Source organism: Impatiens glandulifera, chromosome 1 (genome assembly GCF_907164915.1).
Source record: "Impatiens glandulifera chromosome 1, dImpGla2.1, whole genome shotgun sequence".
Classification (NCBI taxonomy): domain Eukaryota; kingdom Viridiplantae; phylum Streptophyta; class Magnoliopsida; order Ericales; family Balsaminaceae; genus Impatiens; species Impatiens glandulifera.
Genome location: NC_061862.1, coordinates 120,840,829 through 120,864,980, shown reverse-complemented (window position 1 = coordinate 120,864,980; position 24,152 = coordinate 120,840,829). Strand labels below are relative to the sequence as shown.

The window sequence follows — 24,152 nt, the reverse complement described above, 5'->3', positions numbered from 1 at the left end:
GAATCCGATTATTTTGGGTGTTTTGGAAAGGGGAATGAGTCCTATACAAAAACTATTTCGGCTCAATTTTGCATTGGGGTCCTTTAATTAGACGAAGTATCGACATAAATTGAATGTGTTTAAGTGAAGATCAATCTAGACACTACTTCGTTCAAAAATTCATAATTTGAGTTGTGATTAATGAATTCGAGTGATTCAACTTGGGTTAGAAAGCTAATTCATATATCTTTCAAATTACACTGGTCTCGATGTTGGCCCAGAAATAGAATCACTCACAAAACTTTGAGAAAATATCTATAAAATCTTAAAAAACGATTACAAGAGTTGTTATCTCTCTCTTATTTTTCTTCCTCTAATGAGATCAACATACACTTTATTTATACTAAAATAAAAAAAACTCTTAATTTTCTAATTTAATGAAATTTATTGAAAATATTCTATTTTCCTCATTATTGCAAATATTTTGTTTTCCTCATCATTGCAAATCTGCCGTTTTCCTCATTAATGCAGATTTTCCATTTATTTGTAAACGTTGTAACAGCCAGGAGTAATACAACATTCTCCCCCTTAGTCCTGGCGTGGTTCGAGATCACGAACACCGATCAGGTGTCGCATCATCACCAGTTTTGATGCTGGCAAAGCTTTCGTAAGTATGTCGGCCTTCTGTTCATCCGTTCGAACAAACTCTACCTTGATTTGACTTCCTTCAACACACTCTCGAATGAAATGATATTTCGTGTCGATGTGTTTGCTACGACCATGAAAAACTGGGTTTTTCATGAGTGCAAGTGCAGACTTGTTGTCAACGTAGAGCTTCACTGCCTTAGGTTTCGAACCACTTAGTTCAAACAACAATGATTTCAACCAAAGTGCTTGACACGCTGCCGCTGCTGCAGCCATGAACTCTGCTTCACATGAGGATAATGCCACTGTTTTCTGTTTCTGGGAGTTCCACGAAACAAGACTATCGTTAATGTAGAACGCCATGCCCCCCGTACTTTTCCGGTCATCTAGGTCACCTGCGAGATCACTATCAGAGTAACCCACTATTTCCTCGTCACCGCCTCCTTTTCGAAACACTAGACCTAAGTGTATAGTGCCTTGAAAGTATCGAAGCACCTGCTTCACTGCCTTGTGATGTATCTCAGTTGGCCTCTCCATGAATCTACTGACAACATCAACAGCATAAGAAAGATCTGGCCTTGTATGAAGGAGATATCGCAGAAAACCAATGACTCTTCGATATTCAGTTGCATCAATCGGTTGTCCTTCGGGATCCTTATAGAGTTGAGCCCTATGCTCCATTGGTGCATTTGTTGAGTTACAATCAAGCATTCCAAATTGGTTCAGCACCTTTTTGGCATATGTTGTCTGCTTGATCGATACACCTCCTTCGAACTGATCTACCTCGATTCCAAGGTAGTATGAAAGCAATCCGAGATCACTCATCTCGAACTCCCCCATTATCTGCTTTTTGAAAAGTTTGACACCCTTTGGATCTCCACCTGTTAAAATAAGATCATCCACGTAAATACCAACAATAATTCGGGTATTACCGTTGCCTCTTGTGTACACCGCTTGCTCCTGTGTACACTTTTCGAAGCCCATTTTCTTCAAACTTTTGTCCAACTTTAGATTCCACGCACGAGGAGCTTGCCTTAGGCCATACAATGCCTTTTTTAATTTAAGCACCATATTCTCCTTCCCTGTTGCCTTGAATCCTTCCGGTTGAATTACGTACACTTCCTCTTCCAGTTCTCCATTGAGAAAAGCTGACTTTACATCGAGATGATAAATTTTCCAACCACAATTGACTGCCAAGGCAAGAATGACTCGAATTGTGTCCATTCGAGCAACTGGAGCGAATGTTTCTTCGAAGTCAATGCCTTGTCGTTGCACATATCCCTTTGCAACTAACCGAGCTTTGTGTTGGATCACCTCACTATCTGAGTTTTTCTTGAGCTTAAATACCCATTTGAGTCCAATTACCTTGTGTCCGACTGGCAATGGGACGAGAGACCACGTCTCATTCTTCTCGATGGCTTCAATTTCTTTAGTCATTGCTTCTTCCCATTGTGGTTGTCCAACCGCTTCATTGTAGCAAGAAGGTTCCTCCATCTGTGCTAACATCAAGTCTTCAAAATCAAGTGTCACTCGAGGTGTTTCTTCCAAGATATCGGTCATGTTCTTGTATCGAACAGGTCCTTCATCACTCCCAATGTGTCCACCTGACTATGGAGTGGGTAAACCATCGCCTTGGTCTATTTGTTCAGTCACTTGCTCGAGCTGTGGAGGATTCGAGACAGCCTCTTGGAACATTTCTGAAGTATACTGTCCTCTTGTCGATCCACTCTCAAATGGGATCGTTCGAATTCCATCATGCTCGTGATTAACCTCTTCGTAAACTTTGAAGGGTTGATCACTCTTTTCATTTTGCCAATCCCATGCTGCACTTTCTTCGAACACAACGTCACGACTCACATGGATCTTGTCATTTTGTGGTTCGAGCAACCTGTGTGCCTTACTTCCTTCTTCGACACCTAAATAGACAAACGACTGACTTCTGTCGTCTAACTTTTTTAGATGGGGAGTGGTCACCTTGGCATGCGCAGTACACCCAAAAACACGAAGGTGCGCTAGGTGTGGCTTCATTCCAGTCCACGTCTCAAATGGAGTTTTGTCTCGAACAGCTTTGGTTGGAACTCGGTTGAGAAGATAGACTGCATGACGAACTGCCTCCCCCCAATACTTGCTCGGGACTGCCATGCTTTTGAGCAACAATCTAGCCATGGCCATCACTGTTCGATTACGCCTCTCCACCACACCATTTTGTTGAGGAGAGTATGGTGCTGTGAATTGTCGCTCTATCCCTGCTTCTTCACACATCTCTCTAAATTCCCTCGAGAAAAATTCACCTCCTCTATCTGAACGAAGGACTTTGATTCGAAGTCCGGTCACATTCTCGACCAATTGCTTCGTCTTCTTAAACGAAGAGCATGCTTCGTCCTTTGTTTTCAACATATGGAGCCACGTCCACCTGGAATTATCATCAACAATCAGCATGAAGTATCGATTTCCTCTGATGGCGTGATTGGCCCACATAAGTCAATGTGCAACAATTCGAGTGGTTTTTTCGCTCGAAACTTGGCTTCTAACGCAAACGGCTGTCTCGTTTGTTTTGCAACTAGGCATGTTCGACAAAGTTGTTTTGGAGGAGAAATTTTTGGAACACCAGCAACCATTCCCTTATTTATGAGGGACTTTAGTGCTTGGAAGTTAACATGACCGAGACGAGCGTGCCATAACCATGCTGGATCTTCAAGATTAGCTAAAAGACAAACCGTTTTTGCTAATTTCAAGCAAATTTGATATAGTCGATTATGCGTTCGTCTCACTTTCATGATAAGGCATGAAGGGTTCTTAGCAAAGACTTCAAGCTCTTCTCCATCCATCACCACCCTGTGACCTGTCTCGGTAAGTTGCCCGAGACTCACTAGATACTTTTTAAAGAAGGAATGAAAAAAACTCCCTCGAGAAGCCACTGGTCGCCATTTTTGCATTCGAACATGATAGAACCTTTACCACAAATTTGTACCGTGGAACTATCTCCGAACTTCACCTTTCCAGTGACTGCCTCGTCTAGTTCAAAGAACTTCTCTTTATCGCCAGTCATGTGATTGCTAGCGCCATTGTCCAAGAACCAAGCATCTCTTGATGTCTCATCGTTCTTAGCTTCTAGAATTTCTGGAGTCAGCTTCATTTCATTCAGCATGACCACATTGATTGGAGGAATCTCCTCCGAGATTACCATAAGTAATGTTGGTTCGACGTTGTCTGCGTGGGTAAGGTGTGATACCTCGTTCTTCTTTGCTCGACATTGTGTTGAGTAATGTCCCATCTCGTTGCAATTAAAACAACGAATGTGACTCTTGTCTCGAGGAGCTCCTCGACCACCTGAACCACCTTCTTTGTCTTTCCGAGATGGTGCTCCTCGGCCTCCTCTCCCTTGGCCTCTACCTCGGGTTCTACCTCCTTGACCACGGGTCCCACTATCTGTGGAATCCTTTTTCCACTGGTTCAATGAGTCTTCCTCGTCCTTTTTAAACCGTGCTTTCCACTCCTCCTGAGTGAGTAGCACTTGTCCTTCGTTTCCTCCAAAGTTTGTGTTTTTCTTGCGCGTACGCTCCTCGAAGACCTTCAGCCTTCCAACAGCTTCCTCAAATGTTAACGTCTCGAGGTTGTAAAACTGCTCGATGCCGGCTACCACACTGATAAACCTTTCTGGCACGGTGTCGAAGAGCTTCTTTACTATCGCAATATCATTTAGTGTTTCTCCAAGGCTTGAGTACCTGACTGATATGGATGTGAGTCGACCAGCATATTGATCGAGCGACTCACTATCGTTCATATGCATCCTATCAAACTCACTCTTCAATGTCTGTAATCGTGCATTCTTCACTCGGTCTGCGCCGACGAACCTCGTCTTGAGACAATCCCACACTTCCTTCGCCGTCTTCTTATTTGCCACCTGCATTAGAAGATCCTCCGGAAGTGCTTGTAGAAGATGTGATCTCGCCTTTTTATCAAGTCGGACGTCAATCTCTGTGCCTTCTACTGACTCGACTGCCTCCCATACTCCTTGGTCCTCCATCATAGCCTGTACACGAATCACCCAACTGATGTAGTTCGTGTGTGTTAGCTGCGGATAGTGGAATATGCCATTGTTTTGCTGCGCTCCTGATGATCCTGCACCCTTCGACATTTGATCCCACCGGATGATTTTGGGCATTCACCTGATGCTCTGATACCAAATGGTGTGGTGGAGAGGCGTAATCGAACAGTGATGGCCATGGCTAGGTCGTTGCTCAAAAGCATGGCAGTCCCGAGCAAGTATTGGGGGGAGGCAGTTCGTCATGCAGTCTATCTTCTCAACTGAGTTCCAACCAAAGCTGTTCGAGACAAAACTCCATTTGAGATGTGGACTGGAATGAAGCCACACCTAGCGCACCTTCGTGTTTTTGGGTGTACTGCGCATGCCAAGGTGACCACTCCCCATCTAAAAAAGTTAGACGACAGAAGTCAGTCGTTTGTCTATTTAGGTGTCGAAGAAGGAAGTAAGGCACACAGGTTGCTCGAACCACAAAATGACAAGATCCATGTGAGTCGTGACGTTGTGTTCGAAGAAAGTGCAGCATGGGATTGGCAAAATGAAAAGAGTGATCAACCCTTCAAAGTTTACGAAGAGGTTAATCACGAGCATGATGGAATTCGAACGATCCCATTTGAGAGTGGATCGACAAGAGGACAGTATACTTCAGAAATGTTCCAAGAGGCTGTCTCGAATCCTCCACAGCTCGAGCAAGTGACTGAACAAATAGACCAAGGCGATGGTTTACCCACTCCATGGTCAGGTGGACACATTGGGAGTGATGAAGGACCTGTTCGATACAAGAACATGACCGATATCTTGGAAGAAACACCTCGAGTGACACTTGATTTTGAAGACTTGATGTTAGCACAGATGGAGGAACCTTCTTGCTACAATGAAGCGGTTGGACAACCACAATGGGAAGAAGCAATGACTAAAGAAATTGAAGTCATCGAGAAGAATGAGACGTGGTCTCTCGTCCCATTGCCAGTCGGACACAAGGTAATTGGACTCAAATGGGTATTTAAGCTCAAGAAAAACTCAGATAGTGAGGTGATCCAACACAAAGCTCGGTTAGTTGCAAAGGGATATGTGCAACGACAAGGCATTGACTTCGAAGAAACATTCGCTCCAGTTGCTCGAATGGACACAATTCGAGTCATTCTTGCCTTGGCAGCCAATTGTGGTTGGAAAATTTATCATCTCGATGTAAAGTCAGCTTTTCTCAATGGAGAACTGGAAGAGGAAGTGTAAGTAACTCAACCGGAAGGATTCAAGGCAACAGGGAAGGAGAATATGGTGCTTAAATTAAAAAAGGCATTGTATGGCCTAAGGCAAGCTCCTCGTGCGTGGAATCTAAAGTTGGACAAAAGTTTGAAGAAAATGGGCTTCGAAAAGTGTACACAGGAGCCATGGTTCGACGTTTAGGTCACCTTCCAAGTTGATGCAAGTGAACATATGCTCTAGATTCGAGTTCTAGGAGCTAACTTAAGGCATGGTTCACTTTAAAAATGCATATCTTTCAATTTATTCGACCATTTTGGGTGAATGAACTATCATTGAAAAGATCTTTGAGTCGTTTTTCCAATGGTACCAAGTAGGCCTCGTGGTTCATCGTGTAGTTCACACTAGGTTGCCCGTAACAAGATTGGTGCATGTGGAGATTAGTCACAGTATAGTCGTTTTCCTTGGCGATACAAACTCTATTTGTCAAAACTCAAAATGTGGGAGCTATAGGCAAGTCTCAGGACTTTCAATGCATACTCGTTCATTCCTTGAGGAGACTCAAGCCAAAAGTTATGGATGTTTAAAGTCTCAGACGAAGAAACTATGAGAATATCGACAGCCAAACAAAGAGTGAACTTCAAAAAATCGTAACTCGGGGTAGGGTGCACATTTGGGCTGATTCAAAAAGAGAGTTCAAAATCATCGAGTTGTCAATCCACATAACAATTTTGGATTCATTGGGTTAAAACCTTGGCTGAGTCAACCCGTTGAAAGAATGACGGTTAAAGAAAAACAAAAGGGGTATAAAGATAAAAAAGAAAACAAAAGGAGATTTTAAATTTTATTATTATTCCCAGCCGTAGTTCAGTTATTTGACCTTTGTCAGTTCTTGGTTAGTTGGAGAATTAACCCTCAATGAGGGTAGGTTATTTTGATGTGGAGGAACAAATTAGGACAAAACTGATTTGTAAGTGCGGAAAAGCAGATCAATCTAGAGCTTTTATAAATTATTTCATATATATAAAAAGCTTTTATAAACTATTTCATATTTTATCTAATATTTATTTTATTTTTATAAAAAAATTTTAAGTATAAATAAAAATAATTAAAAAATCAAAAATTAATATATAAATATATAAAAGAAGATAAGTTATATATTTTATATTAAATATGGTGAGTTAATAAAAAAAATTATAAATAAAAAAATCATTATATATTATATAATAAAATATGTATATATAAAAGTTTTTTTTATATAATTTATAATGTTATTATATATATATATATATATAAATAAATTAGGAGAAAGATGGTTTATAAATATATAAAAATTTATTATAAAATTGTGTTAGTTCTTAGCACCAACACAATGTATATTATTTTTGGGTTAGGTCTTAAACAAAAGAAGATAATTTTCTTTCCAATTTTGCACCTAAATATGCCACTCATTATTTTTTTAATATTTATAATACCCAATATCAAATTCACGAAATTAAATGGAATTGGTCAAAAATTTAAAATATAAAATATTAGCACTTTAACAGTATTTTTATTTTGAAATTAAATTTATAATTATATATATATATTAGGTAAGAATTTTACCCACTAGTTACTCAATATATTAACTAACAAATTAATCAGTACTATTGAATATTATATATAAGGATATGAAAACAAATAATAAGAGAAAAAGTATAAAAGTAAAAGAAAATATATAATGAAACGAAAAATATATAAATATTATATATTAAGAAATAAATAAAAAAATAGATATAATTATTTTTATTATATATAAAATAATATATATATATATATATATATATATATATATATAATTTTGAAAAGAAATAATATTTATATTATATTGAAAAATAAATTTGAATAGAGAATATATATATATATATTAAATTATTATATATATATATATAAACTTTTTATGTATAGATAAAAATAAGTATATATATATATATATATATATATATATATATATATATATATATATATATATATATATATATATATATATATATATATATATATATATATATATATATATATATATATATATATATATATATATATATATATATATATTATGGATGAGAGAAAAAATATAATATTTTATATATAAGTTTACAATAAATACTATTAATTTTAATGGATGTTATCTTTTTTGTTTTATATATATACATGTGTGTAATATAAAATGTTTAGTTACATTTCAATTTTTATTTTTATTTTCATTTTTTTGTTTATTTATTTATTTAAATATTTTAAATTAAAATAAATGTTATAATTATAAGATTTTAACTATTTTTTTAATTATTATTTTTTACTTGCCTTTTATTTTCATAATGTTATTTTGTATTAAATAAAAGGACTAATAATTTGAATCTAAACGAAAATGTAAATTTTATTTCCTTTAAAAAAAAAATATACTACATTAGAAACTTGTAAAAGAAAAAAAAATACTAATTAAGATAGTTTTAGAGTAATATTGGTCATTAATATAATAAAATAGTAAAATTATTCCAGTTACGATATTTTAGAGAAAATATATGATTTCATCTACCTCCATCGATGAACTTCCTTATACTTAGAGAAGATCTCCGTTTTTGTTCTTTAGAGTAAAGTAAAACCTGGGATTAACCGCTCCAATTGAACGTTAAACGGAAATAAAAAATGGGATATCCCATTTTCCCTCCTCAAAACATGCATATTTGTGTTGATCCGGTAGCACATTGCATAATTTTTTTTTACATTTTAACCCTTAAACTTTTATTTCATCAATTTTATTTATTAAACTTATTTATATAAGTTATTTATATTTTAATTTATTTATATTTTAATTTGTTTATATGTTTTATTTATTTATATTTATATTTTTATCTTATATTTTATATTAAGTTTATTTATATAATTATTAATTTAATTTATATAATATTTTTTATATAACATAAATTTATAATATAATTTAAAAAAATTATAATAATATTAAAAAAATTACTTTAATATATATATATATATTATATTAAATATAATTAAAAAAATTTATAATTAATTTATATTTAAGTTTAAAATATTTGGATAATATTATAATATTGTGGTGTAATTTATAAGTTTGTAAAAGATATGGGTGATATTAAAAAGTTATAAAAGTTGATGTAAAAAAAAATATTATAAGAATATTTTTTTAGGTTTGAGAATGAGTTTTTCGGTTAGAGTAAAATTACTGTTTGATGTGACATTTACACCAAAATGAGTTTAAAAATGAGTTTTTCGGTTGGAGATAGTCTTAGATTATTACACAAATAGAATGACTTTTAAAGTCACCGGTCTGATAGTGATTCCGATGATGGTTTTGACGAAGTCATGGAGGCCCTAAGTAGGTCTCGTATAAATATAAAAATTTATTATAAAATTGTGTTAGTTCTTAGCCCAACATAATGTATATTTATTTTTGGGTTAGGTTTGAAAAAAAAAAAAAAAAAAAAAAAAAAAAAAAAAAAAAGATAATTGTGGCTCCAATTTTGCACTTAAATATACCGTTCATTTTTTTAATATTTATAATACTGAATATCAAATTCACATTAACTGGAATTGAAAAAAAAAAAAATATAAAATATTAGCACTTTAACAGTATTGTTAGTGTGAAATTAACTTTATAAATATATATATATATATATGTTAAAAAATTTATCCACTAATTACTCAATATATTAACTAACAAATTAGCTAGCACTGTTGAGTATTATATATAAAGATATGAAAACAAAAAATAAGAGAAAAATTATATAAATAAAAAAAAAATATATAATGAAACGAAAAATATATAAATATTATATATTAAGAAATAAATAAAAATAGATATAATTATTTTTATTATATATGGAATAATATATATATATATAATTACGAGGAGAAATAATATTTATATTATATAAATATTATATTGAAAAATAAATTTGAATAAAGGATATATATATATTTATATTAAAGATATAATAATTATATATATAAATATATATATATATATATATATTATATTATATTATATGAATGAGATAAAAATATAATGTTTTATATATAAATTAAGATAAATAATATAAATTTTTAATGGATGTTACCTTCTTTGTTTCTTATATATATATATATATATAATTATATATATATATATAATTATAATATAAAATGTTTAGTTATTATTTTTTATTTTGTCCAAAAGGAATATTAAATAAAAGGACTAATAATTTGAAACTAAACCAAATGTAAATTTTAATCCCTTTAAAAAAAAATTAGTATACTAAAAACTTGCAAAAGCAAAAAAAAAACTAATTAAGATAGTTTGAGGGTAATATTGGTCTTAAATTTAATAAAATAGTAAAATTATTCCAATTACAATAGTTTAGGGTGAATATATGATTTTTCTAATCTATAAATTGACTTTAAACCCTTAATTCCCTCTACCTCCATGTACTTCTTTATACCTACAGAAGATCTCCGTTTTCGTTCTTTCGATTAAACCAACGGAATGCCTTTTAAAGTCGCCGAGGACGGCGACATCTCCGGTAGTGATTCCGATGATGGTTTTGATGAAGACATGGAGGCTCTACGAAGGGCTTGTATGCTAACGGGTACAAATCCTGATAATCTCCTAGGTTCTGCTTCCTCCGCTAATGTCGAAGCCCATGTACACGCACCAGATGGTGCCTCCGCCGCTCCCATGGACACGCCTGAGGTGGAGGAGGATGAGGAGGACGACTTTGAAATACTACGCAACATACAACAACGGTTCTCGGCATCCGCCAATAGGGAGACACCTATCTCGCGATTGCCTCTGATGATGCTTCCACCTGCTTCTTCGGACCAGGATGATGACGATTTCGAGACCCTTCGAGCAATCCAGAGGCGTTTTGAGTGTTATGATAAGAGTAAGTGCTTCTTTGAAAAAAGGTTTACTATATGTTCTTTGTAATACAGGAGTATATTAACCGATGGACTGCACCTCAAAGCTAGTTGTTAAGCTTGGGTAGCCCTAAAAATTGTTAAACCCTACACTAGACATTATCTTGTGTGAATCAAGATTTGCATACACTCCACACTGCATATGTAATTTTTATTTTATGCATTAGATGGCACTGCAGTAGATCACAAAAGTACAGAAAACCGTGAGTTTTTGGTTTGGAAAAAAAAGCTATTCCATAGAGTTAGTTCTACATGGAAAGTACATAAATGTGGCTAGTTTCTTCATTGTTACAATGGACAAGAAGCAACTTATTTTAGAATCACTAAGGCCTTGTTGTTTGATGTGGATTATTTGGGATTATTTTCAAATAACCTAATATCCCATCAGTAATTTACTTATCACATGATTTGTTTGAAGATAAAATGCTTATTCATTATATATTTATATCCCTAATGCCTTTTTACTCAAATAACCTAATTTTTCATAGCCTACATCAAACAGAAGTTATTTGAAAATAATCACCTGGTTATTCGAATAACCCAAGATCAAACAAGGTCTAAGTTCAAACCACCGGCTTAGTTCCTTATTTTCCTCATTTCTTACCCCCTTTGAGTGGATCATGTTATTTACTTGCACATCTTGTTTTATTTTGATGTAGACAGCTTACAAGGCATTGCGGAAAGTGATTTAGACCGACATCATGACCAAGCTCATAACAACAACAAAACACATAATGAGGTGCCCTTATATGAAAGTAATGTAGAATCTTCAGATATCAATGAAACGCCTCAGAGTTTAGAATTATGTGATGTGTCGCATAAATCAGAGACAACAGATTTTGCTACATTTCCAGCTAGTGAGTCTGGGTTCCCAAAGCAAGCAAATGCATTTGTTGTTGCTATCAGAAAGAACAGAGCTTGTCAGAAACTTCTTCGTAGCAAGCTCATTCAGATTCAAATGAAAATTGAAAATAACAGGAAGTTGTCGGAACGTGTTAAAATTTTGAAAGATTTTCAAGTTTCCTGCAAAAAACAAGTTGGAAAAGCCTTGTCACAGAAGAAAGATGCTCGTATCCAACTGATTGCAGTTCCAAAGCCAAGGCCTAATCAGGTTAGTGTTTTAGTTTCACCATAAGCTTTCTACTACTCAATATGGCTTGAAGCTGAATTATGCCTCATCATAAGTTCAAATCAGTTTCCTTTTCTAACTGTCCTGACATACCTTTATTCTAAGAAAACCAATTTGCGCAGATGATGAGAATACAAAGATGAATACTGTTGCATATAAAATCATTCCCATAGGCAGTACATGTCTGTTTCTAATTAGGTGCACAACATCAGAAGTAAAAATCTATAGTGTTGTTTGTTAATATATCATTTGTATCCATAGTAGTTACAAAATTTATCCATCTTTTGACCTGCTTATATTTGATTAAGCATAATGCATTATGCATCTTTGTTTGATTTCTTCTAGCATCATGGCAAACTGTTAGAATTGTTATTTTTTCTTGAACCTATTAGAATACTGAATAATGCTATTGACACTCACAGATGTGTAGTAGGTATAATACTACAAATACCCAGTTTGAGGATGGTAGTAGGTATAGTGATGCACCTTGATGTGCTTTCTACTACTCAATATGCTTGGGTAGTAGGTAATTTTACTATGTGTTACCTCGGCTCTTTTTAAAACTAAGTGTCTAAACTGCTCATATAAAAAAAATCATGAAAACAGTTATGTTCATGTCAAACTCATTGATCACACCTTATGAGTTACCCATGAATTCTTTTTGTATTCAGAGATAGGGTTGTATAGTCAAGAAAAAACACATCATTTCCTAAAGCTCCCCTAAGAGCTAAAAAAATTGGAGCAATGGGCTAAAGATTGAATGTTATTATGCTTGTATTTTTCCTATAGATAATATTACCCTCCATAAAGCTGTATTAAATGATTTTATCTGACAAAATAAGGAAATCTTAGTTTCATCTGTCACTTTTGGTGGCAGGTGGGAGAGAAAAAAGCATTACCTTTGATTTGTGGCCCTATTGAGAATGCTCAAGTTTGCAGATATAGGAAAGTATTGGAAGCATTACCAGCCTCTTTAAGTCGAGAAAAGTGGTCTGAGGAAGAAAGGCAGAATCTTGCAAAAGGAGTGAAACAGCAATTTCAAGAGCTCTTGCTTAAAAAATCAGTTGATCTATTAAGGTATGTTTACCATCTAATACGAGTTTAAGGGATGTTTTGTAATTATATTTTTGCATTGTTTTTTGCACTTCATTTTCGATGGGCATATATCTACTTGGCAGAAATATAATAATCCTCAACATCCACTTAACAGTGATTCACAGAGTTATGTTGGAGACTCAAATGATGTTGATAGTATCATCACATCAATTAGGGATCTTGAAATTACCCCCGAGAATATCAGGTCATTTCTACCCAAAGTCAATTGGGAGCGACTAGCTTCTATGTATTTTCCAGGTCGTCGTTCTGGGCCAGAATGTGAAGCAAGGTCAGTTAACGGTCCTAAGTACAGGTTTTAATTATTTTTGCGTTTCTTATAACTGTGCACTTTTCAGACCACAACTGATTTATTATTGTAACCGCTGAAAGCATCCTTTGATGACTGTTATTTTCTTTAATTAAATTGGCTCATCTGCCTATTTTTATTTTTTCTTGTCTTAAATCATAAATTAAATTTCCTCTCATCAGAAAATTGGATATGGAAGAACTTTAGTTTCTGATGAAGATTTGAGAAACCATACTCTTCTTATGGAATAAAGTAATGCGCAGGCCTAAGAACTTTAACGACATTCACTATTTGCTAACTAATATAATCAAACTGATTTGTGATGCTCTGAAATTTATATAAAACTTTAATGGCATTCATTAATGAAAATACGAATGTTTCATATAAATTCTTGCAGGTGGCTGAACTGTGAAGATCCTTTAATCAATAACCATTCTTGGACTACAGTTGAAGACAAAAAGCTCTTACATATTATTCAACAAAATGGAGTTTGTAACTGGATTGATATTGCTGTATCTCTTGGAACAAATCGAACTCCTTTTCAGTGCTTGACACGGTATCAAAGAAGTCTTAATGCTTCAATAATGAAGAGGGAATGGACGGAAGAAGAAGATGAAAAACTCCGAGCTGCTGTGGAGACTTATGGTGAGAGTAACTGGCAGTCTGTTGCCTACACTCTTGAAGGGAGGACTGGAACACAATGCTCTAACAGGTCAGTTCAATAAGTGTAGTAATTCATTTGCATTATTTTGTTCTGCTAGTTCCTCAAGGGTCTTAGTTTCTCAAGTGTTTTCTCTCAGCAATATGTTTGATATTCTCTTTGCCTTAGGATCCTGTTTTTTATGTCTCTATTCCTTAGATGTTGCCTGTAGCAACAGTTGTTTGACAATTTGTTTACTACTTTGCAACAATTTTACCCATGATGGGTATAGATGGATGAAGACCCTTCATCCAGCTAGGCAAAGAGTAGGAATTTGGACTGAAGTTGAAGATGTACGACTGGACGTGACTGTGAGGATTTTTGGACCAAAAAATTGGAAAAGGATTGCCGAATTAGTTGGTGGTAGAACTCAAGTGCAGTGTAGAGAAAGGTATTTTTAAATCAAACTAAAAAACTTGAGCATTTTCTTCACTGTGATTGCAATTGTGGTAATTGTTGCTTTGGAAGCAGATGGTTCAATTCCTTGGATCCTTCTCTAAATAAGGGTAAATGGAATGAAGAAGAAGATTCAAGGTTGCTGGCAGCAATGTCTGAGCATGGACACTGTTGGTCTAAGGTTGCTGCTTCTATGCCAGGACGTACTGATAGTTTGTGTCGTAGGTAAGAAGCTTTCTCAATGCTATCTGTCATTATTTCCTGTTTGGAAACACTTGGGAGTTGATCGTCAAACAAATTTATGATGTATAAATAAGTTATGTTCCTGAATATTATCTGTTATGTTCCAGAATATTATCTCATATAAATCAACATTCAGTTGACAAAAGTTTTTTCAAGGAAATTTGTCGACATTTTATTGTACAAACCCAGCTCCAGTTCCGAATCCAAGTGTTTCCAAACAGGGGCAATGTCTTCTAGGCCAAGATTTCCATCAAGACTCATATGTGCTAAACTTTGGGCTGTTTTTGTATACATTTTTTTTATGTGATTCAGAAAAAAATACATTTGTTATTGTTATAAAAATCACATTGATTTGAAAAAATAATCTATATGATCTAGAAAGAAATCTTTATACCAAATGAAGCAAAAAATTACACTGTAATTTGGATCTCGATTTAGAAAATAATTTGCAGACCAAATGAAAAAAATCACTTCCAATTTTAGTTTTGGCAATTTTCCAGTTGAGGTTGTGACAATACAAGGCTGATAGTATTTTTGTCCTTCTTGCTCATGATCAGGAGGTGGAAGTTATTGCTTCCGCATGAAGTGCCTTTACTCCAAGAAGCCAAAATGATACAGAAGGTAGCCCTAATTTCTAACTTTGTAGACCGTGAATCCGAAAGGCCAGCCCTTGGGCCTACTGATTTTGTTCTACCATCAGGAATGAAATCTATTTCTCAACCTGAAAATGTTCGGAACAAAAAGCCAATTAGAAGCAGGTGCGAGTTAAATTTATATTTCTTCAATTTCAATACTTTTACTTTCTTTTGGTCAGTTATTTTTTTGTCAGAAATTTACATAGATTTGATAGTACCTAATTTTCTTTATCGTAATTTGATATTGTGTAGGAAAATATCAAATAGGTATGCTGTTAACAATCTTCCTGAGTAAGTTCCTTAGCTTATATTCTTGACTTGCCCATGTTGGTTGCTTTTCTTCATTTATTTTGAAGGAGAAACCTTTTATTTATTGTTAAGTGTTACTCCATTCATCTTTTGGGTCTAAGATCCAACTGATTTCCCTTAATTCCTCTTGGGCCTTGTTTGATCTCGGGTTATTCGAATAACCAACTTGTTATTCCAAATAACCTTGTTTGGTGTAAGAAGTTGGTTATTTGGGTAAAATGGCTAAAATGTCCTCTTATTATTTTAATATTTTTAAGTTATAAAGCATTTAAGCAAGAGTAATGTTGTATTTTGGTTCATATTTTGAATGATTTAATGGTAGATTACATAACTCACATCAAACAAGCACTTTACCTCATCACAATAGCTTGTTGAAAATCTTTATTTTCCTATATAACAAGATCAGATATTTTCCAACTTGGTTATATTTCTCCATAATGATATCTTCTTCCCATGGTTCAAGACTTGGCGCAAAACTTGTCTTGATAGTTAGTTACACATGGAGTATATTTGAAAACTAGTATTTTGTTACAATCACGGTCTTAATAAAAAATTGACAAAGTTAAAATTGAAAGTGATTTTTTTGGCATAAGATTTCTCTAGATTAGGATTTAGATTATAGTGTAATTTGTGTTACTGTATTTGGTATACAAGTTCTTTTCTAGATCATATACAAATTTTAGTGTGTGTTTTTTTTGCATCATTTAATATAGAGATTTGTTTTCCAATCATAACCATGTTATTTTTTATAGCATTGTGAGGAAACCATAACATATGTAAATTTCTTAAATCAGGATCCATATAAAAAAATAATAAGTTGGTACGTAATGGTTTTGTCTTTGCTTCCACAGGTGGGAGGCCTCAAGTATATTGGCTATAACTAACAAAGAAGATAAAGGGTCTAAGAGAACTTGTAAACCACAGCCAAGGAAGAAAAAGTGTGTCTTAGAAGAAGACAATGCTTCTTTAGAGACCACATCGACACAAACTCCCGGGGAGGCCTCAACCATATTGGCTATAACTAACGAAGAAGATAAAGGGTCTAAGATAACTCGTAAACCACGACAAAGGAAAGAAACGTGTGTCTTAGAAGAAGGCAATGTTTCTTTTGGGACCACATCTACACAAACTCCCGGTGAAGCCTCAATCATATTGTCCATATCTAACGAAGAAGATAAAGGGTCTAAGAGAACTCGTAAACCACGACAAAGGAAAGAAAAATGTGTCTTAGAAGAAGGCAGTGTTTCTTTTGAGACCACATCTACACAAACTCCCAGGGAGGCCTCAAGTATATTGGCTATAACTAACGAAGAAGATAAAGGGTCTAAGAGAACTCGTAAACCACGTCAAAGGAAGGAAAAGTGTGTCTTAGAAGAAGGCAGTGTTTCTTTTGAGACCACATCTACACAAACTCCCGGGGAGGCTTCAAGTATATTGGCTATAACTAACGAAGAAGATAAAGGGTCTAAGAGAACTCGTAAACCACGTCAAAGGAAGGAAAAGTGTGTCTTAGAAGAAGACAATACTTCTTTAGAGACCACATTGACACAAACTCCCGGGGAAAATATTACTTTGAAGGTTCCTAAACAACGGAAAAGGAAAGACAAATGTGTCCAGCTGACTAATAAAGCTTCGACAAGGCCTGAGAAGCTTCCTACCAGACGTTGTAGTCGAACCGTAACAAAACACATCGATCAAGTAAATAATGGCGATACAAAAATTTCTGGGGAAAATATCGAGAATTTGGGGGACGTTATTGTCTATTCACGCAAGAGGAAATTAATAAGTTCTCCGGCAGTGGCCGAACATTGTAGTGAACCACCAACTCATGATTGCTTTGGCCAAGGAATGGAAGGAAATAGTAGTGAACCACCAACTCATGATTGCTTTGGCGAAGGAATGGAAGGTGAAGTTGAAGATGATACGACTCTCGCTTGTTTTATAGGTCAAAGAAAGCCAACAATTCATCATGCAATAATGAAAGGTGTAGCTGACGATGATATGACTCTCGGTTGTTTTATAGACATTGCAAGAAATAAGAGAAATCTCAAAAGGAGAAGAAGACATTGAGTTGATTTGTGTAAGGATATGAAGTACTTTAGGTATTTGTTTCTTTTCTTTTCTGGTTATGCAAGTTGCACAAATATATGATAGAGTTGAAGTATAGGTGACAATTTTTCGAGATGGGTTGCATAGTGAGCGCCTTAACCAAATATTTGTCGGGCAAAGCTTGGAAGGTATTTTTATGCAAGAACATACATATATTGTATAATGATCATTGTTTCTCAAAGTATCCATGTCAAAAGTACATATCAGAAATGAGACGAGTTATTCTATGCAAGATTTCAGGTCAATTTGGATATGCAGAAATTTTCTTGAAGAAAATATATTGGCTGCCTCTATTTCAAAAAGAGCCATCTTTCTAGTTGTGATATGTGCATGGGTGAGCTAATGATGGGTATACCAGAAATTCAACCCAAACACAACTTGATTAGTTTGGGTAGATTAAATAGTATTTTGTTTTTGGTAGTCACAATTAGTTGGGTCTAATTGTGTTATCCAAAGACTACCTGATTTTTTTTCAAAGAAATAGTTATTGCATTTCCAACTATTAGTCAAATATAGGTCATCTTCAATATTCTAGTTCATCTTGTATTCTAAAGAATTTCCTTCCAAAATAATTATCATAAGTAATGTAGGATTAGTATAAGGTTCACTAATTAAAATAAAATATTGAAAAGAAGCATGATCTTGTATATTTGTTATGCAACATAACCCCCATAGGTTTAGTTTTAGAAAATTTAAAATTAATTTTTATTTGTCATTTAGTTAAACATTGTGATTAAATATTTTTGAAAATTGTGATGATATTTGGAATTTAACTAACATAATTAATAAATGATGGAGCATAAATATTTAATTATTTTATTAGATTTTATTGGACTCTAACTTATTTGGTGTAAAATATTTAGGGGACACTTAGTTCAAATAAGGGAATTGGAATAAGAATGAGATTGATAGATGTGTGGAATGAGAATAAGTATATGTTTGGTTACAAGTATTATATTTTATTTTAAATAATTTCTCAATATTATTTAAATAATTAAATAATTTATTTCAATGAATAAATTAAAAAATTTATTATTATTTTAATTATAATTATGAGAGAACGTAGAAAAATGAACATTATGGTAGAGGTAATAAGATTCATTCCTCCTAGTAATCAAATCAATGTTCTAAAATGAAACATATCAATCAAACACTTCATTCTTCTTAAAATCAAAAAATTTCATTTTAATAAAAAAAAATTATTATTTAGATATTTAATTAGTTAAAAATTTATAATCTTATTTTGTATTTAAAATTTATAAATTTAATTTAAAATATTTAATATTTTAATTGAATAAATTAAGTGATTGAAAATAATAAAATAAAATAGATAAATTTTAATTAGTAAATTTATAATTGTCTACCAAGATAACCCGTGATAATAATCGATTTAACTTAGTAAAAAAATTACAAAGTATGAAGTCATACTAATTCTCTTTTAATTCTCAAAAATATATCAATAAATAATAAAAAAAATAAAATTTTGTGATAGGTATTTTCGATTTATTAATGGAGTAATTTATAGACCTTAATCACATCTATTTATTTATTGAGGCATAAGCAGAATCAGTGGGTTTTGATTTTCTTTTATTTAATAAATCATAACTACGTTCCAGTGAGGTCTAATAGACCTTGTTGAATTGATCGACGACCACACGGCCGACTTGCGAGCTAGCAAGAGAAAGAATGTCGAAGGTGAACAATGGAGACATTCTAATGCTCGAAGCTCCACCAGCAATCGAGCCGCCGCGCTCTTCTTGGTCGGCTGCTGCTGAAATGATGGACGCTTTGCCTTACATAGACGATGACTATGGCGATCCAAGGGTGAAGGATGAAGTAGACAGGTTGGTTGAGGAAGAGATGCGTCGTAGTTCCAAAAAGCCTTCTGATTTTCTCAAGGACCTTCCTCCTCTTCCTAACTCCAACTTCGAGGTTTCTTTGGTTTCTTTGTTTTCTACTCTAGGTTTCTTTGCTAAAAATCTTTCTTTGTTCCTAACTCCAACCCCTTTTTCTGTTCTTGGTAGTTTATGACTACCAACTCACTCAACAGTTAGATTTAGCTTAAATCATCTTTCTTTTAAGGAGACTGGTTAATTAAGAGGCTTGTAGCCTCGTCTGGAGATTTTGATTAAACGCAAACAATGAGACCATTGTCATAAGATTCCTTATGAATTATTTTGTGCTTTGTGCTGCCCTTGTCTCTTCTATTTTTGGTTGACATCACTATTGCTGTGTTTTAATCTCCCTGAGAGACCATTGGCTGCTTGGTGTTAGGGTATTCATATATTCACAGATCACAACTCCATGAGCTAATATTAGATCGAAGACACCAATGTCACTTCTAGAGCTGTAATGTCTTGATATCTTCTGGTCTTATGTTCTGGCATTTCTTTTCAGCAAATTTGTTAGCTTTAATGTATCATGTTTGCTTCATTAGTAATCCTAACAACATTTTATAAGAAAGTTTTATCATATGACACTGGAGCAGAGGGGTAGAATACACTTTTGTTTTTTCTTTTCAAAATCTGTATTTAAGTGTTAAAATGTAGGTATATTGGAACTGTTGCTGAAAATATGAAGCATAACATTTGGGGAATAAATAATATCATGGTATATGCTTTAGTTTCATGTTTCAGGTTATCTAACATCTTTAACCTTGTTGTGAACACAATGCTAATTCTTTAGGGTATAAGAGGAGCAATCCAAAGTTGGCACATGGTCAAACTATTGTAAATTATCTTGTTAATAAATGATGCTGGAATAAACCCTTGGAATAAGTCTTTAATAGTTTCATGGCCTAGTGAACTTATCTCGTGACCTTATAAAATCCTAATCTTCAGTTGAAGTGTCTCATCTTTTTAGTTTATTGGAGAACTCTAATTTTCTTTTAATACTACAGGCACATAAGACTAATTAGAAACCTAGGTGTCTGATTTATTTATTTTCATTCCAGAACCATCCAATGCTTGCTAGAGAATATGAGCGTGTCAGAGCTGGAAAACCTCCAGTTCCACTTGACATGTCACGATATGGACTCGAGACACCATCTGTCAATAAGAGGAATGACGAAACCGCTTGGAAGCAGGCACTTCAGAAAGCACAACGCTTACTACAACATCAAGTAATCAGGTAATAATATTCTACATGGTTTTCCCAATTGTTATTTGCCTTTTGTTTCACTTGGCAATTATTTATTGTTAAGAATACTATTTTTGTGTACAAGCTATTCTAAAACATTGTTAGTAGGCTGCTGATGAAAATTATATATAAGTAGGCCTTGTTAGAGTTGGACCTTGGTTTTTATCAAAAGCTTGGACTCTGCAATACTCCTTTCTGAAGCTTTTGAACAAGCCGAATATGCTTGCAAGTTTACCCTCTTAAGAAATTAACCATAATAGTGTAATACCTTTGAATGAATTTATCATGAGTATAATCTTTAAAATCTATATTATCAAGTTCATTTTATCTTATTACAATAAAACATACAATAAAAATTATACATAGATTAAAGAGCATACTTCCAATTGAACATTTTGAAATAGAGCGGATCTGCCCATGAACTATTTAAAGAGTCTGAACTTATTGAAATTGGGAGCAAATTAGCCCACAGGAAATTTTGTTTGTCATGCTCTTGATATTTCCAGGAAAAATATATCAAGGGCAATTTAAACAGCATAAACTGTTTTGATTTTTAAATACATGGGGCAATTTTTCTTTTCAAATAATTTAAAGATAAATCTGCTCATTATTTGATAAAGTTCAAGGGAAAATATGCTCTTTATTCCAATTGTATATTCATAATTTAAAAAATCATAAAAGCGCTTATGACCCTAATGAAACGGAGGAGGTTCCATCAAGATTGGTTCTACAATTTTGAATTGATAAATCGACAAGCTTGAACATATGAAGCTCCTTCGAGTGTGAATTTGCTAGGTTGTTACATTCTTTGGAACTATATATTGTAATGTATGTCTTTTAATCTTTGATTTAATCTTTGTATCCTTTTCTTTTGTTTCCAGTTCAGATTTATATTATTAATGGACTTGTTTCTTCTTTTGCTCCTGAATCTTGTTGAATACACCTCAAATTATTTTTTAATATAGGGTGATCCATATTGCAGGTTAGAGAACCTGGACCTGATTTCAAAATATGGTTCTGATGTTTGGAAGTTACACAACCAACGTCTGGAGGTACTTTTGTCCAGGTATCTTTATACTACCAGTTTACAAAAAAATATTTACCTCCATGTTGCATTTAGGATCTTAGATTTTCACTTGTTCCAATTGGTATAAAGGCCAACTTCAACTTTCTGTGTTTTGAATAATAATCACAAATTTCCTAGATAACAAACTTAACACTATAATCACAAATGATATTATCTATCTTGATGACATAGTAATAATTGTACATGATACACACCAAGGGTAGCTTAGATGGCCCACCCTGTCTCTGGTTTGATTCTCTTTCAATACACGTAGATTAAGTGGAGGGTAATGAAAGAGGTTGTTCTACCCTTCCATTAGTCAAGGTGTGCGTAAGCTGGCCCGGACACCTTGGTATCACAAAACAAATGTACTTAAATGGGTACAGGTTGGTTCTTCATTTTCTTTTGGTCTAGGGCCGACAACAAAACTGTTTTAAATACTTGTGCTATTATTTATACTTTTGTATTTCTGATTTTAGTTAGTTCTTGGATGTTTGCTAGTTTGTATGCATACTATAAGATATTGAAGCTAGTGAGAAATGTGAAATCTTGGACAGTGAATTACCCATTTGGGAGCAGTTCTTGTTTCTGTATTTGGATCGTTTCCAGATGTAGAAATGTTTGGAAACTAAAATTAGTCGGACATATTCATAAATTTATTTCTGTTTTTATATCTTGATACGGATCCAAATTCAAAAACAACAAGTGTTTCGAAATGGGGTCAGTCTTCTTGAATGCTTTAGTGGTCTAATATATAAGTGGATTATATTGATTTTTATTTTTCTATTTGCTTCTCATTCATCAGAGTGCAAGCAGAAACTGCTGAAATAAATGAAAAGATAGAAGTGGTGAATCGTGAAAGGAAATATCAGCAGGTGATGCAAATTCATTTTATTTTGTATGTGGATCTTCCACTAAGTTATTCCTTTTTCTCTTAATGAATCTTCTTTCATGCAATCATGCAGCAAAATGCTTCTTATGAGCTCAATGCTCTGTCAGCACAATGGAAGGAGTTATGTCAGAAAAACATAGAAATTCAAGCTGCCTGTGCTACAATTGAGAATCATGTTGAGGAAATGAAGAGAGAAGCTGCAGAGAGGTAATTATACCACTTCCATAACTTTCTAGTCTTCCATCATTACAATCTGAATATAAGCTCATGTGTGCACGTCTTTCAGAGGTTGGAATCTAGAGACTTTTGTTGACAATGGTTCTTTGGCACGTCCATCAGAATGAGGTATACATGTTTCTAGGATTCACATTCATGAATATTTGGGTGAAATATGGTGATTGAGTAAGTAACTATAAGATGCAGTATCAATTTAATTATGATTCAACTAATGTCGAGAATCTTTAGCCTACTGGAGAAAAGATTTTTGTTATTCAATTCTTACTTATATAATGATCCCCTTTGTGGACTCTTTGCTTGATGGATAGTTGGAATTTAGATTATCTTTTTTTGAGTTCTTATGGGTATTGTAAATGTCAGCATGGTGTAGTGAGTTTATTGCTGAATTTTTACTCTATTTTGAGTAGTTTGAGAAGATTTTAGCTATCTAAAACTATATGAGATTCTTTTCTTCACTTTGTTACTGGATTGTACTTGCAATGCAAATCTGATTCTACTACAACAAGGCATATTGTGGCTTGTTTTAGTCATGCCTAGCTGTCGTAAAAATGTAAAAAAACCATCTTTTGTTTTTATTCTCCCCCTAGAACCATCTAGTGGAATTGGAGGCATTTGATTCATTAAGATCTCTGTTTATGTTTTCCCAATTTCCAGCCCAAGAAAATGCTTTGCCTGATCAAGATCTTTAATGGAGAAACTGTTATGAATATGCTGTTTCACATTATCAGTAGGTTATTTTCACAATTGAGCATGTCATCAACATATATAAGTAACACAGTCAGATTGGAATCATGTTCAAAAATGAAAAGCAATTGTCATTGAGAGCATGTTTGAATCCATATTCAGTAAGCCTCCCAGTGAAATCATCTTGTTTGAGCCTATAAAGGCTTTTAATCGGTTAGCAAACATTCCTTCAATCTGTTCTAAACCATCTGAAGGAACCATATAGATATCCTCGTTAATAAAACTATTAGGTATAATCAACACCCTCTATTTGGTTATTTATAACCCGCTTTCAATTTATCAATGGTTCCATCTTATTAATGGTTCCTCGTT

General features: G+C 33.8%; 2 protein-coding genes across 4 annotated transcripts; both read left to right on the top strand.

The window, feature by feature from the left end:
• Positions 1-10,357: 10,357 nt before the first annotated feature.
• On the top strand, positions 10,358-17,991 carry LOC124919671. Of its 3 annotated transcripts, XM_047459978.1 has the most exons (11): positions 10,358-10,806; positions 11,500-11,951; positions 12,847-13,046; positions 13,180-13,353; positions 13,769-14,083; positions 14,304-14,462; positions 14,543-14,692; positions 15,268-15,468; positions 15,598-15,636; positions 16,506-17,500; positions 17,552-17,991. In XM_047459978.1, exons 1-11 carry the CDS (start codon positions 10,407-10,409, stop codon positions 17,722-17,724), a joined length of 3,258 nt encoding a protein of 1,085 aa, XP_047315934.1. In that variant the 5' UTR covers positions 10,358-10,406; the 3' UTR covers positions 17,725-17,991. The 3 variants fall into 3 exon arrangements, with proteins under 3 accessions (XP_047315934.1, XP_047315933.1, XP_047315932.1); XM_047459977.1 differs by having other exon boundaries at positions 15,598-15,612; positions 16,506-17,991; XM_047459976.1 differs by having other exon boundaries at positions 16,506-17,991.
• A 1,403-nt stretch (positions 17,992-19,394) lies between these two features.
• LOC124919985 (pre-mRNA-splicing factor SPF27 homolog) lies at positions 19,395-23,437 on the top strand. The gene is made up of 6 exons (XM_047460368.1): positions 19,395-19,695; positions 20,717-20,892; positions 21,884-21,967; positions 22,773-22,842; positions 22,933-23,066; positions 23,146-23,437. Exons 1-6 carry the CDS (start codon positions 19,450-19,452, stop codon positions 23,201-23,203), a joined length of 768 nt encoding a protein of 255 aa, XP_047316324.1. The 5' UTR covers positions 19,395-19,449; the 3' UTR covers positions 23,204-23,437.
• The last annotated feature ends 715 nt before the right edge of the window (positions 23,438-24,152 follow it).

Coding starts and splice junctions, on each gene's coding strand:
- LOC124919671 (XM_047459976.1), top strand. CDS start 10,407: ATGCCTTTTAAAGTCGCCGAGGACGGCGACATCTCCGGTAGTGATTCC. Junction 11,952..12,846: donor CAAAGCCAAGGCCTAATCAG/GTTAGTGTTTTA, acceptor TTTTGGTGGCAG/GTGGGAGAGAAAAAAGCATT. Junction 15,469..15,597: donor AAAAAGCCAATTAGAAGCAG/GTGCGAGTTAAA, acceptor GATATTGTGTAG/GAAAATATCAAATAGGTATG.
- LOC124919985 (XM_047460368.1), top strand. CDS start 19,450: ATGTCGAAGGTGAACAATGGAGACATTCTAATGCTCGAAGCTCCACCA. Junction 22,843..22,932: donor GTGAAAGGAAATATCAGCAG/GTGATGCAAATT, acceptor GCAATCATGCAG/CAAAATGCTTCTTATGAGCT. Junction 23,067..23,145: donor AAGAGAGAAGCTGCAGAGAG/GTAATTATACCA, acceptor CACGTCTTTCAG/AGGTTGGAATCTAGAGACTT.